General features: G+C 36.8%; 1 protein-coding gene across 1 annotated transcript in view; it reads left to right on the top strand.

The window, feature by feature from the left end:
- The window catches only part of EDN3 (endothelin 3), a 37,239-nt gene extending 27,909 nt beyond the window's left edge, over positions 1-9,330 (top strand). Inside the window, exons 3-5 of the mRNA XM_039347459.1 lie at positions 4,000-4,170; positions 6,505-6,613; positions 8,801-9,330. Of these exons, the coding sequence (XP_039203393.1) occupies positions 4,000-4,170; positions 6,505-6,580 (247 nt within the window). The 3' untranslated portion in view covers positions 6,581-6,613; positions 8,801-9,330. The remainder of the gene's footprint in view (positions 1-3,999; positions 4,171-6,504; positions 6,614-8,800) is intronic.
- Positions 9,331-14,611: the final 5,281 nt, after the last annotated feature.

Raw genomic sequence — 14,611 nt, 5'->3', positions numbered from 1 at the left:
TTTTTTTTTTTGATATGGAGTTGGGTTTAACACAAGCATTCTTATAAGGGTGAGCAGATTAAAGCCTGTAGTAAGAGCTTTTGTTTAACCCATGAATAATAGATATGAATTGTTTGATGAATTCCTCCTCATATTTACACAATAAAATGGATCTTTCTATTTTTTTTACTCAGAAACTAAGCACCCTTTCCATCACATCATGTCACACAGAATGCAACATTCCTTTACTGTCATTTAGGTTGCCATTTCTAATGTCAAATTTATTATTTTCTTTTCTTATTTTGTTGTTATTTTATTTCAAACATGGCCAGATTTTTCGGTGTATAGTACTGATAATTCAATGCATTCTGTCCTGCTTATTCCTAAAGTGGCATGCAGCCTTTTTTTACTTGAAGTCCTGAAAGTGAGTTGTGCCCGCTGCCATAATTTCCAGTAATAATGGTCACTATGGTTGGGAAATTGTGGGGAATTAAAGAACATCAGATTCAAGAAAGTGACCACATAACATTGTGTCCTGAAGTTTCTACATTCAGCCTCCCTATTCTCTTGTTAAATATATAGCATAATTGATAAAAATTAAAATGTGATTTTATCAGGAAAGATTAGATGGAACTAGATATCCTTTGGCATAAGGCAATGTTTACTAAATTAAGTGTTAAATAGTCCGATGACTGGATAATTAAGATTTTGAATAGTTTCTGTACAGTATGATGGTTGCTTGGTTAGTTGTTTTTAATTGTTGTCTTTGCTGTTCATTTGATAAACTTTTGAGATTAAAAGTTGGCAAATATATCTAGATTACAAAGCAAAAGCCAAAATCCCAAACTCTCCAAGTTCTAGCATGTGTAGTTCAGTTTGTCCTGAACTGAATATGTCTCATATTGTTGTCATTATATGTCAAGCATATCCCCTTACACATATTTATATTTAGTCTATTGCATAATATGTTTAAATTTTGCCATGCTTATTGTTTTCTCTTTTAGCAAAAACATATTAATAAATTATATAGGCAAAAGAGTTGAACATGTGTAGACTCTTAACTGTCCACACAGGAAAATTGGATGCTACTTTATTCAGACTTAATGCATTACATTGCTTACCATATTTTTCGGCGTATGACTTGGCGTATAAGACGACCCCCGACTTCAGAGAAGATTTGCATGGTTTAGAAAGTCGTCTTATACGCTGGAAAATATAGTAATTACTTTGATAGCCTTAATTTCTGCCAATGGTGGATATTATCCTATTTCTAGAGTAATTTAATCTGTGCTCTCTCAGTCATAAAGTTTTATAAGGTGGCATGTAGGATGCTGAGAACTCTGGAACCAAATCACTACATGCCTCAGAAACACAGTGACTATAAGGTTTCAAACAGTTTTCAAATTAATAATGACTAAACTGACTTTAAAAACAAATGCTATCCTTCTAAAGAACTGTGGAATGCACATATTGATAGTTGAAGTTCTTGATAAATGCTTTCTCTTTTCCTCTATTCCCATAGTAATGGTAGGGAAGCCCTGTGGATTTTACTGCACTAGTCATTGCTGACTATATGGGGCGGTGCTCATGTCTGTTTCAAGGCCATTGAGCCAGTGCTGTCTGAAGACATTTCTGTGGTCAGGTGGCCACCATGTTGTCATGGAGTACTGTTATCTTCCCACCAAAGTGGTACTTATTTATCTACTTGCATTTGTATGCTTTTGAACTGCTAGGCTGGGGCAAGGATGGGAGATCACCCCGTTGCATGGAGCTCAGATTTCAAACCATGGATGCTGGCTTTCCAGCCGACAAGCCCAGCATCTTAACCGTTGAGCCACTGTAGCGCCCCTATTCCCATAGAGCAGTGGTTCTCAACCTGTGGGTTGGGACCCCATTTGGGGTCAAATGACCATTTCACGGGGGTCGCCAAACAAGGCTGTCCGCCATTTTTTCCCCCTTTTCTTTGGCCACGCCCCTGGCACCCGGTGATGTATAAGTGGTTGGGGGTCACCACAACATGGGGAACTGTATTATGGGGTCGCGGCATTAGAAAGGTTGAGAACCACTGCCATAGAGGAACTACTCTTTTTCAGTAGAAATTGTTCATGTTTTTGCTTGCTGAAAATAGTTTAATGGGATGAGGGGTGGGACTAATGTTTCTTGAAAAACATTACAGCAAACATACTGCTACCATTTCTTTATTTCTTCTTCCTTTTTGCTGTATTCTACATGTCAGGTAGTGAATTCTGTTCTCTGAGAGATATAGAATAAACTAGGTTGTATTCTACTGTTAGGTACTTAATCCTTCCTTTAGAATTAAAGTTTGAGGTTTTGTTCTTGTTATTTGATGCATCTGAAATTTCATATGGAGAACTTTAGGTGATTTAATTTCTTAAATTAAAAAAAATAATAAAATAAAATCATGTTGAAAAGTTTTAATGTATTTATTTATTGATTGATTGATTTCAATTTAATCAGTTTATATACAGATAATCTCTGAGTTATGAGCCTTCACTTAACGCTCGTTCGAAGTTACGTGATGAGCTCCCCCAGTGCTTACAAGCAAGTCCTGAAGTTACGAATATTGCAGCACCATGGCAGTCGTTTGCCCTTACGAGCGACCACAGTGGCTCTGCAACATTCACCTTATTCCCCTGGTCAAAAATATATCCATTAAGTTTGAAACACGGAGAAAAAATGCCTAGGATTTGAAGGCTTTGATTACTTTGTAGCACAGTGGACAAACTTTCCATATAATTATGGCTCCATTCTTAATGTCTGAGAATTTTCTGCCAAATAAGCCAGTTTAACAGATTAACAGATTAACAAGCTATATTACTGATCAGGTTAACATCATGGCAATATCCATAAATTCTTGTGTTCTATTACTAATAATATTAAGTTTATATCATACTTTTCCTGTGAGAACTGGAGATGGTTTACATAGGAGCCTCTTGTTGCCATAGAACCCACATCTATGAAGTTTACATTGGGGTGAGAATTTCTGATTGGCCCAGATCCAGTGAGATCCATTATGGATCTGAACTTGGTGTCCTTGGATTCTTTCCAGCTTCCTAAACAAATTTACATACCAGTTTTGTTTTTTGTGTTTAACTGGTAAATGCTTACGCTTATTACAATGTTTTGTAAAGATTATTCCTGTGTTATCAAATCCTTTACCCCTTATAATGGATATAATCTTGGGAAAATCACACCATTGCCAAAACATTTCTAGAGGTAAGTTAAATTAACAAGAAAATACTGTTGTATTGGGAACTTGTATTATTTTTTTCTATACATTTTGGATAGTTGATTTAAAATGTTACATTAAATTTTTAATTCTGTATGAGCTGACAGATTGGTTCAGAATTTTACATTCCCTTTCACCCCATGCCTCAAAATAACATTGATTCATAGACATCTTTGCTTTTTGGAAAACAAAGAAAAGAAAGAGGTTTATCATCTTTTTCAAAATTAAACTCCACTGCATTTTTAGTTGGTTGGGTTTGATCACATAAATTAGAAGTGACTTGTTGCAGCTGAGTGATTGTAATTGGAGAAAGCATTTTCCAGACTTCATATGTGATCTTTTTTTTTTCTGTGCCTGGACACCCCACTTGAAAGCTGATAAGACTACACATGTGTTTGAGGTCTGGAATGTCTATTGCCTAAGATGACAGGTTGGCAATTAGTAAATAATTTATATCTCTCTGTTTTCCAGCATACTTGACCTAGAAATTCTGCCATGAAACATGCTGAACTTGGGTTCAGGTAGAAGTCTTAGGGCCTCCTTTTAAAGGTTCCGCTCCCTTCTCTTTAAATGTCAAAATATACATGAGCATTATTAAGCTTCTCACTCATTTTCTTACTGGATTTTAATTTGGTTTGGAAAAGATTTTTTTCCCCAAATTTTTCTACTACTATTCCTACCAGAGCTTCTCTGCCTCATTTACTTACTTATAGGAAAAATGATAAGAATAATTTTGAAATGTGATGATATTTCTGCATTTCTTGTTACAGGAAAATTGTTCCATATGGGTTGGCTAATTACAGGGGAAATTTCCGGGTCAAAAGGTCCACAGAGCAGCTCCACAAGAGCTTGCATTCATCAGAAAGATCTCCATCACGCTGCTCTTGCACAGATCGAGGTGACAAATTGTGCATGCAGTTTTGCACATGGAATGTCCAACGGTAAGATACCTTGATATTTTGAAGAAATAACACATGGCTTAGCCTTAGGAGAATAAAAAGAGGTTTCCAACTCTTGCCCCTTAATATTAGAAACCTGATTTATTCAAGGAAAGTAATTAAGAGACAAATTGATGTTTTCAAATACTGTATTAGAGACTGAGGCTTCTTATTTCATCATTTTTTTATATTGACGAATACAACTAAATAATTTAAAAGCAGTTATTAAAATTCATTTTTATTTATTAAATAGATAATGATAACAACAACAACAGTGATAATAATAATAAGGGACCTTAGTGGTCATCTAGTCCAACCCACTGCTCAGGCAGGAAACCCTATACCATTTCAGACAAATGGCTGTCCAGTGTCTTCTTAAAAACTTCCAATGTTGGAGCATTCACAACTTCTGGAGGCAGGTTGTTCCACTGATTAATTGTTCTAACTGTCAGGAAATTTCTCCTTAGTTCTAAGTTGCTTTAATTTCCATCCATTGCTTCTTGTCTGACCTTCAGGTGCTTTGGAGAATACTTGATTCCCTTTTTTTGTGGCATATTGGAAAACTGCTATCATGTCACTCCAGTCCCCTAATCATCTTCGTTGCTCTTCTCTTGTACTCTTTCTAGAGTCTCAACATCTCATTATGTAGCCACCCAACTCACACTGACTCCACTGTAGCAAAAGTGTCACACAAATATATGTAAATGCATCTGTTAAACAATGGAAAACGTGGAAAGGTATACCCTTTCCCTTTAAAACACGTCTTTTATTCCTACAGAGCTAGTTATATCAGAAATGTCTTTCTGATGCAGAACTTGTTCAGAATTATTCAGTTGCAGTGTTTGTCTGAATACAGTACCTTCCCATCTATTTGGGATGGGAAAGCACTAGTTGTGCTGGGGGAACATAGGTGATCATGAAAATTCCCATACATGCTATAGCTGCATGGCATAGCATCAAGGCAGTAGCATTAGGGATATATCAGATTGGTTTGGAAGCTGAAGTTGGAAGACTCAGTTTAAATAATCACATTGATTTAGTTTGAAAATGCAAAATAATAGAAACATGTATGTTTCTGTGTAAAAATTCATTGACTTTTCAAATTGATTGGAAAGATAGATCAATTATCTGAAAGGCTGCTTGAAGCAAATCAAAGTTTTGGGTTGAAGTTTCACCCATCCCTAATGCTTATTGCCTTTGAGAGTGATTTGGAAGCTTTTTTTTGTTGTTGAGAAGATGCTGAGTAAACAGCAGAGTGGAAGATATAGTGTGAGCTTTTCAAAGCATCTGGGTGGCACTGTTGAAAGTGGAGAGAGGAAGTAGCTAGTCTTGATCTGATCCAATGTAGAAACTTTGATGTTCTTAAAGATTTCATCATTAGTGAAAGTTTTGGCACTGTTGGATAGTTCTGATCAACTGAACCCATGTAGATTCTTCTTTATCCTCCAATTTGGATCTTTCATTTTTTTGAAAACTTATTTTTAAGAGCAACATATAGATTCTTAAAATTATTTAGGTTTGTAGACAAAATAATTGGAAACTTGAGATTTTTCTTTCTGTTACAAGATGTCCTGAGCAGAGTATATTAAAAAGGCTGACTATCCATATTTCAGCTAAGACCAGGCAAGCCTTGATGATTATCATAGCTGAATTTATTGAATAGAGAAAAATTAAAAGAATATAATAATATCTCTGTATGATGTAGTACAGTGAAAAGAACAATGAGATTATCCTGTTGGGTGCTTTGATGAAATAAGGATGGGTGGTAATCATTGTTCAATATGAAATACTGTTGGTTCATGTTTCTGGCTCAGACCATGTCCCTTTGTTCAGCAGCAAATGATCAGGGAGGAAAAGAAAAAAAGAGAAGGAGAGAGTAGGAAAATGAGAAAATGGGCTGGTGGTAAGAGAGAGCTGGAGGGCAAGAAGAGAGAAAATGTTCTCTATCCTTAGGTTTGGTAATACTTGCTTAATCCAGCACCCTTGAAAAAAGGAACACATAAGACAGCAACTGGGTTTCAATCTTCTCTTTGGAATTGGCGAGATTTGAATCACTTATTTTTCTGCTTCCCTTCTTATGTTTACCTCACTTTTCAAGACATTTTCCACATAAGCTACAGTATATCTATCTATCTATCTATCTATCTATCTATCTATCTATCTATCTATCTATCTATCTATCTATCTATCTATCTATCTATCTATCTATCCATCCATCTATCCATCCATCTATCTGGTTATCTGTCTGTCTGTCTGTATCTCTATCTCTATATCTATCTATCTATATCTATATCTATCTATATCTATATCTATCTAAACAAACCTTCTCATCCCCAGCAATCATCTGAAGCAAATGAATCACCCAGCAGGAACAGCTCTCCTTCAAGAAGAAAAGTGTGCTCTTACCCAGTAACTTGGAAGAATTCCTCTGGTTTGAACTAGAGAAGTATGATCTATGTTAATTATGAGCATGTGTGGTAATGTAAGGAATCAGGAGATGAAACTATGAATCATCATTTAATGATGTATCTTTTTGTTGCTTTAAGAGTTACATTCAGAAAGATGCTTTGCTCCCTTTAAGTACCATTCTGAGAGATTTGTTCAGCTCTGCAATAGTATTTGTTCAGCCTTATATCCAGCCAACATTGGATACTAAAAGAGCTATCTTGTGCATAGGCATCTGGGAGTAAGCTCTATTGTAGGATTTTTTTTTTATTCTGAGCACTAAGATCTTTTGAGATACCATGTTTCCCCAAAAATAAGACTTACCCCGAAAATAAGCCCTAGCTTGAGTTTCTGGGTAGGCCTAATATATGTCCTGCCCCTAAAATAAGCCCTTCTTAAAAGCCTGCACAGTTGGTCGCCTGCCCATTCTATCTGGTTGGTACACATGAGGTGAGGTGAGGGGGGGGAAAGCTGCCCCACGCGCTGTGCACCTACTTACCTTGCCACAGGGCCCCCACAGCCAGGCCTCCCATGTCCTGACATCTGTCATGCCTTGTGGCAGCGGCACCAACAGCCCCGTCAAGGAGCCTGGCCACTGTCTCACTTCTGCGATCATTTACCACCACTTGCGCGTATCACCTCAGCCTCCATTTCACCAGCAGAGGCCTTCAGGAAAGGCCTCTGCAGCCCAGAATGGAGCTCCAGGAAGATGCGTGCGTCATCCCCCCCTGGGCCTCCATTTTGCTGGCAGAGGCCTTCAGGAAAAGCAGCATATTTATAAGGAAAGAGAACCTAGGAGGGAACAAGAAGACAAAAAGATTACTCTCTGTGGAAGGCTCCACAATCCCATTCTCTTGTTATATTCTGCTTTACTTTGGAAATTAAAGACTAGGCCCCTCCTGATTGAGAATCAATATGTGAATGTTTTAAAGAAGGCAGTAGAATATCTTCCGTTGGACTTGAATGTGTATCCCTGTACTGATTTTTTTAAAAACGTATCTCATATCTTTGATTCTTGTAGGAACATCCATAATATTCTAAAGTTTTATGCTTAATAATAATCTCAAGCCAGTTTCCTACAGTACTACACAACATTTTTTCAGTTGTAGGACATGACCAAAGGAAAAATGGAGATGGACTCATATCAGAAATTTCTTCTGCTACTACCTATAAGACTTCTGAGATTCCAAAGGGGAAGTTCATATTGGTCTCTAAGGCAGGGTTATATAACTTGTGTTCATTCTGAGAGTGTACTCAGTTATTGTCTAATGGTTGGATCTACACTTCAGGAAGTGGGTGCTAAAAGAAAAAGTGGCTGGAGCCAGGACTAAAAACATAATTGTAAGTGAGAGGAAACAAAATGAATTAAATCCAGTTAAGCTGATGCTGCCCTATGCATTTCATCACTTACTAAATTATTTACATTCGGTATTTTAAATTATTCTGCAGTAATAAAAATCATACTTCAGTAGCAGCATTTCAAAGGGTTCCAGAGGTAGTCTTTAGACCTCTGGGGGCTTTTAAGGGTTTAGGTTCTACACTTCTTCTCTAAGAGGTAGAAATTCTCTTCACTCCGGACATGATGCTTTTGTAAGGCAGGGATGGTTGAGAAACAATGAAAATTTGAAATGGATTTTCTCAAGTGCTACTCTCATGTTTTAGAATTGTGGGTTAACCCAATTACCCCTTTTCCCAGTCTCAAATAATATCATGAACACACAAACACAAACAAACACAGACACACATTCCAGACTCTTTGTCTTACCCAAGCATCTGGACAATGGCAGTCCCAAACTGGATCCTCATCTCACAAACAGTGAATTACATATTGCATCATTACCCCTAAGAGATATCCAAATCACCTTCTTGGGGGTAATTACTGCCAGGTTAAGAATTTAGAGCAGTGCTTCTGAACTTTGGCAACTCAAAGATTTGTTGACTTCAACTTCAGAAGCCATTCAGAAGATTTCAGAAGAAGAATTCTGGGAGTTGAAGTCCATACCTCTTAAGAAACAGTGACCTAGAGTCTGCAAAGTAATCACACTGTGTCTCAGGGTCTGTTTATTATTTTTCAAGCCATCTTTGGCCTTGATAATTGTCATACTTTTGTAATGTGGAATATGCTCAACAAATATATGTCCAAATGAGGCTTTTTCTTTAACTGTTGATAATATGCTTTCTTTCCAAGGTGAAACGTTGAGAACACTTCCTAAGATATGGAAGAAAAAAACCTCCTCACACAGAATCAACATTGTGCCCAAATATTCAGATGGATTTTCCAACAGTCCATGTTTCCTTTTCCTGAATGGTGGTTTTTTTCAAAGTGAGGACTTCACGTGCTTGAAGAACATTGTACTGACCATCATCTCTAACATGGTCACAGTTCCATGGGGAAAGATGATGATGATGAAGAATGATGGTGACGATTTGCCGCGTTAAGATTCAGAAGACAGCTCTTGCCCCCATATCAGAAATGCTGATGTATAATGAGGAAAAATACCACTTTCACTTGCTTGTTGTATATGTGTATACAAGTGCCTTATTTCCTGCAGGCTGATGCCATGAAAGAAATTGGTACAGTTTAAAAGAATACCTATATATGATGTCATCTCTTATATGCTAAAAAAAACCCACCCCATTTCCTAATCTTCAACCTGTCCTTTTGTAATTTCAGTGACATTTTTTAAAAATGACAATATCTATGCAGATGAAATAAGAATGGCTATTAATATTATAATATATAGCAAGCTAACAGAATTGCATATTTCTTAGATTATTGGATTCAAGAACTGATCCCTGCAATAAAATTGAATTTTAAAACAAATCTACAGGATAAATTTTGAGATAAGGATTCATATACTACAGTTATCTGTTCAAGCCTAATAGCACTCCAAAACCCTTCGTTCAGTCTAAACTCTGAAAGATTAAAAATACATTTTGCTAATGACAATCAGGGATACAATCCTTCATTTTAATTTCTAGAAGGGCTGAGTAAACAATTTTTGGGAGTTCTGACATTACTCCTTGAAGTTATGATATTTCAACATAGCTGAAGAAAGGGCGCAGAATAGACCCTGTGACTGGAATTGATTGCATGTTGATTTAAAGAAGATGTCAGGAGGCTATTGATTTGGCATTTGTTATTCAAAGAGGAAAAAGGAGTGCACTGGTTGGAACCCTTTCGAAAAGCACTTGATTAAAAGTGGGATTTTCCCACATATATAGTGCTATAGTTTATTAGAAGACAACTATTACAGCTCTGAGCTGAATTCATTAACTCTTGGATCTACTGCAGAACAAATAAGCCAAGAAAACCAAACTAACTCCCAAATTGGCTGTGTAATATTTGCAAAATGATACTGGACTTTTTGTTTTGTTTTGCAAAGAGAAGAAGAGATCTTGTATTAAAATATATATAAATATATATATATATATATAAATGTGTATATGAGTATATTACATAAATAAATTATTCTAATTACAAAAGTAAGATATTTTTTGTGTGTCATATTTCAACTAGTTTTCTATTTTTTGACATACTTTTATGGTTTCCCGTTGAAGTTATATACTATTTATTATATTGAAAAATATCTTCTTGAGTATTGTGTGTTTCTTTAAATAAGGTGATCCTGAACACGTATTACAACTGCTGTTAAGTGTAAAACATAGTACCAACCAATGACTTAAGTCCCCTGCCTTCTGTGCTCACTTGTGTGGTGCTTTGTATATGGGTGATTATAATGAAATACAGTCATTCTTTATTGAAAACCCAGTGTAAAACTTTAGGAGAACATATATGTAAATGCAAAGCCCTTATAGATACAATCCTTCCTTCTCTCCATCTATTCCCTCTCCTCCCCCTCCCTTCCCCTTTCAATCAGCTGATCAATCAGCTTGACATAAATACCTGTGAAAATCTTGGAGAAGATAATCAAGTAGTGTGTTTGTGAGCACCTAAAAACAAAACAATTACTAGAAGCTAGCATGGGTTTATCAAAAACAGATCATGCCACGCAACTTTATTGCCTTCTTTGACAAAGTGACTAAATTAGTAGATAATGAAAATGCTGGCGACATAGTTTACTTAGACTTCAGTAAGATAAAACAGTGTAGGATAGACAGTTCCACCACTGGATGAATTTGTAACTGGCTGACAAACCACAATCAAAATGTACTCCTCAATGGAACTACATCTACTGTACATGGATAGAAGTATGCAGTGGGGTATCCCAAGATTCTGTTTTAGGCCCAGTACTCTTCAACATCTGTACAAATGATTTAGATGAGGGGATAGAAGGGGAACACATCAGATTTGAAAACGACACCAAGCTGGGGGGAAATAGCTAACACTATAGGAGATAGACTCAAGATTCAGAAGAATCTTGGCTGACTCGAATACTGGGCCCTATCCCAAAAAAATGCAATTCACTGCTGAGAAAAGAAGGATCTACCTATAGGCAAGAAAACCAAATGTACAGATATAAAATAGGAAAATGGTCTGACTCTACAGTAGAAACTATGAGAGGGATTTTGGTGTCCACCACTTAAATATGATCCAGCAGTGTGTTGTAGCTGCCAAAAAAGTTAGTGCAGTCCTATGTTGCGTCAATGGAGCAATAGTTTCAACATCTCTTGAAGTGATAGCATTGCTTTATAATGCACTGGTGAGACCAGACTTGGCATACTGTGTTTAGTTCTGGTCACCATGATACAAAAAAAGACATTGACACCTTAGAAAGAGTGCAGAGAACAGCAAAAAAGAAGATAAGGGATCTGGAAGCTAAAGTCTAGGATGACCGATTGAGGGAACTAGGTATGTCTAGTCTACTGAAGAGAAGGACTAGGGGTGATATGATAGCAGTGTTCCAATACTTGAGAGGATGTCACAGAGAGGGGGTCAACCTATTCTTCAAAGTACCTGAGGGCAGGACAAGAAGTAATGGGCAGAAGATAATTAAAGAGAGATCCAATCTAGAAATAAGGAAAACATTCTTGACAGTGAGAACAATTAATCAGTGGAATGACTTACCTCTGGAAGTTGTGGGTGCTCCATCACTGGAGGTTTTCAAGAAGAAACTGGACAGCCATTTTTCTGAAATGGTATAGGGTCTCCTGCCTGAGCAGGGGGTTAGACTACTAGACCAATCCCCTGCTCAAGACCTCCAAGGATCTTTCCAACTTTTATTCTATGTTCTATGTTCTAAAAATCATCAAGATGTGATTGAACGAAAAGCATCTCAGTTCCATTCTTCTGCACAGCGTGAAAGATCAGGGTTTGAAAGCTGGCAAAATACTGTTTTCAATCACGGGGAAACAGGAATTGTTGTCATGGGAAAATGAACAACCCTAAGTATAAAATCAGAAGAGCAGTGATTTATGGTGTATGGCAGCTCGGTTGGGAGGAAAAATGATCCAGCTGCTGACAATAGCAGCATGGAATCACAGAGGTATGGAGCAAATTAAAGAAGTGCTGAAATACTGCCTGTCAGGGTGACTTGTTTCACTGATAAAGGAAAAAAGCAATATGTCTCTTGGGTTAATGTCATACATATTTAAAGTTTAAATGCAATCCTCCATAGATTCTTGAAAAAAAGCAAATATATTTTTTAATGTCTGCTGCTGTAATATAATGCTTCATGACAGGCATGCTTGAAGATTCAATACATTTTTGCTATATAACATTGCTCTAGAAATAGCATTTGCTCTTTGTTAATATAAAGAGCATTTGCTCTGCCTTAGTATAAATCACAGTTCTCAGAAAGACTTTTAAAAATGAATTGGCCTCAGTTCTGTTATTCTCATCAAACTATTTATTAAATAAAGGAAACCAAAATGACTCTCCCCAGTAATATCATTTTATATTTTTTCTTGTCTAGGTAGCCATAAAACAAGGAAATTCTTTTTTAAGTGAAAAGAATTCTTAATGCAGGTGTGAGTCTCTTTATTTTAAGTTTAATAATAAAAAAATCCCTTTCAATGTGTTAAATTTAAGGGTTATTTGTCCAGATAATAGAGCTGGTGGCCTTCATGCAATAAGTAAGTTTAGAACTTTTGGTTTCCATCAGTTAGATAAGATACATCATTTTATGCTTTGCTTGGATGATTTATCTCAAATGCCATAAATACAGAATATACAAAACTAGCTCTTTTAATATAACCAAAGGACAGCAAGCATTTTCAGATAGAAGTCATTTTTGTGTGTGTTGTAGCATGGTTTCCCTTTAAATAATGCCAGATGCTCAAGAAGAGTTGCATTTGTAGGTTTCTTGATGTTCTCAGAGTTTCTCTTCCTGCAGACCAAGTGACATAATCAGTACAGTAGGGAGTAGAGCAGGGGTCTTCAAACTTGGCCCTTTTATGACTTGTGGACTTCAACTCTCAGAATTCCTCAGCCAGGCATGCTGGCTGAGGAATTCTGGGAGTTGAAGTCCACAAGTCATAAAAGGGCCAAGTTTGAAGACCCCTGGAGTAGAGTTTGCTGTCTATTTATATATATAGCTGCTTGTCCTTCCATCCTTGATTGGATCATTGTTTCTCCTTTGGTTGCTTTGGGGGGAGCTGTTGACATTCTAACTCCCTTTCCTATCTTCTCGTTGTGTGAGCCAAACTGGATGTTTACAGCCCACTCCATCCTTCCAGTATACATGTGCACATAAACAGAGATGCAACATGAGCAGAAACACATAGACACAACGTATTAGTTTGTAACAGAATCACTTTTCAGAGGGAGATGGGTGGTACATAAATTAAATAAAGTAAATAAATAAATTGGAATGAATTCTGAAAGCCACAGAACAGCAGCATTTCCCTGCATTCTTACCCTAGCATGGGTGTCAAACTCACAACGTCATGTGACGTGTCGCAACATATCATGACTTTTTTGCCTTTGCCAGCAATGGGGTGGGTGCAGTTTCACTATGATGCATCTGGCCTGCGGGCCGGCAGTTTGACAACCCTGCCCTAGGAAATGACAAAGGGGGCTTTACTACTTGCCTGTCAGCAAACAGAAATATTAATAAAGTGGGACCAAATCAACTGTTGGAAAAAAGACTGCCCCTTTTCCTGAAAAAACGTTTAAAAAGCATTGGAGCTAACTGAGATAGTATAGAAAACAAAATGCTCCAAAGAATTCTGGGAGAAACATTTGGGTTACAGTTCACAACATTACCTACACTTCCATCCTAAGCCTCCCTTCCTCTTTGCTCCAGATTGTATGAGCAACAGCAGAAATAATGTTTAAAGGACTAAATTAAATCAGTAGTGCTCACAAGTGAACATTCAAACAGGGACACAGAAAATATTCATTTGAAAATGGATTATACTGTCTTGAACAAGCTAATCTAATTTCTATGTTTTTTTAAGAAAGGTTTTCAGGTTGGAGATCCAGGCATGTCCCCAAACTGCAAATCTCTTACATGAGGGATAGTTTAAGATGGGATTGACTTGAGTACGTTTAAAATATTTATAATTGTTTGAAATGACTTTGCGCCAAATGTTAACTCTGAAAATGTACTGCCTAATAAACTAAGAGAAGAAAGCTGATGTACACATCATCAATAACAAAAGGAATTATTCCCCACTCACAAGGATTTAAGGCTTTTGAATGCATTGGTTGGAAGCTGCTAGCTAGGGCAACAGTAGGAGCACTTAAACACAAGGAACAAGATAGATGTCTGCTGTCAGATTTTGAAAGAAAATAAGTGACATACTTCTAATCTCTGTATGGAAAGGTTTATAATATAGCAAAAGCTTCCAGGATTAAATGGTTTACAATATATCACGCAAGTTAAACACAGAACATCTAAATTCTCTGCTTATATTAGCTTGGTATTTGGCTGAGCTGTATTTTGAAGAAAGCACTTCCTTTCCTAATTCTTTTTACTTGCTTGATGTATGTACTGTGCATACAGGTGGGAGGTAGGGGTTCATATCTAAAGCTTTTTGAGTCATAGCCTTGATTTAGAACTGGGAAATTCCCTTTGAAACGTTTAAAATAGCA

This window comes from Crotalus tigris, unplaced genomic scaffold (assembly GCF_016545835.1).
Source record: "Crotalus tigris isolate CLP2741 ecotype Arizona unplaced genomic scaffold, ASM1654583v1 scf7180000018079.1514062397:295518, whole genome shotgun sequence".
Classification (NCBI taxonomy): domain Eukaryota; kingdom Metazoa; phylum Chordata; class Lepidosauria; order Squamata; family Viperidae; genus Crotalus; species Crotalus tigris.
Note: the sequence above shows the minus strand (reverse complement) of the source record. Positions and strands in the feature narration are given on the sequence as shown.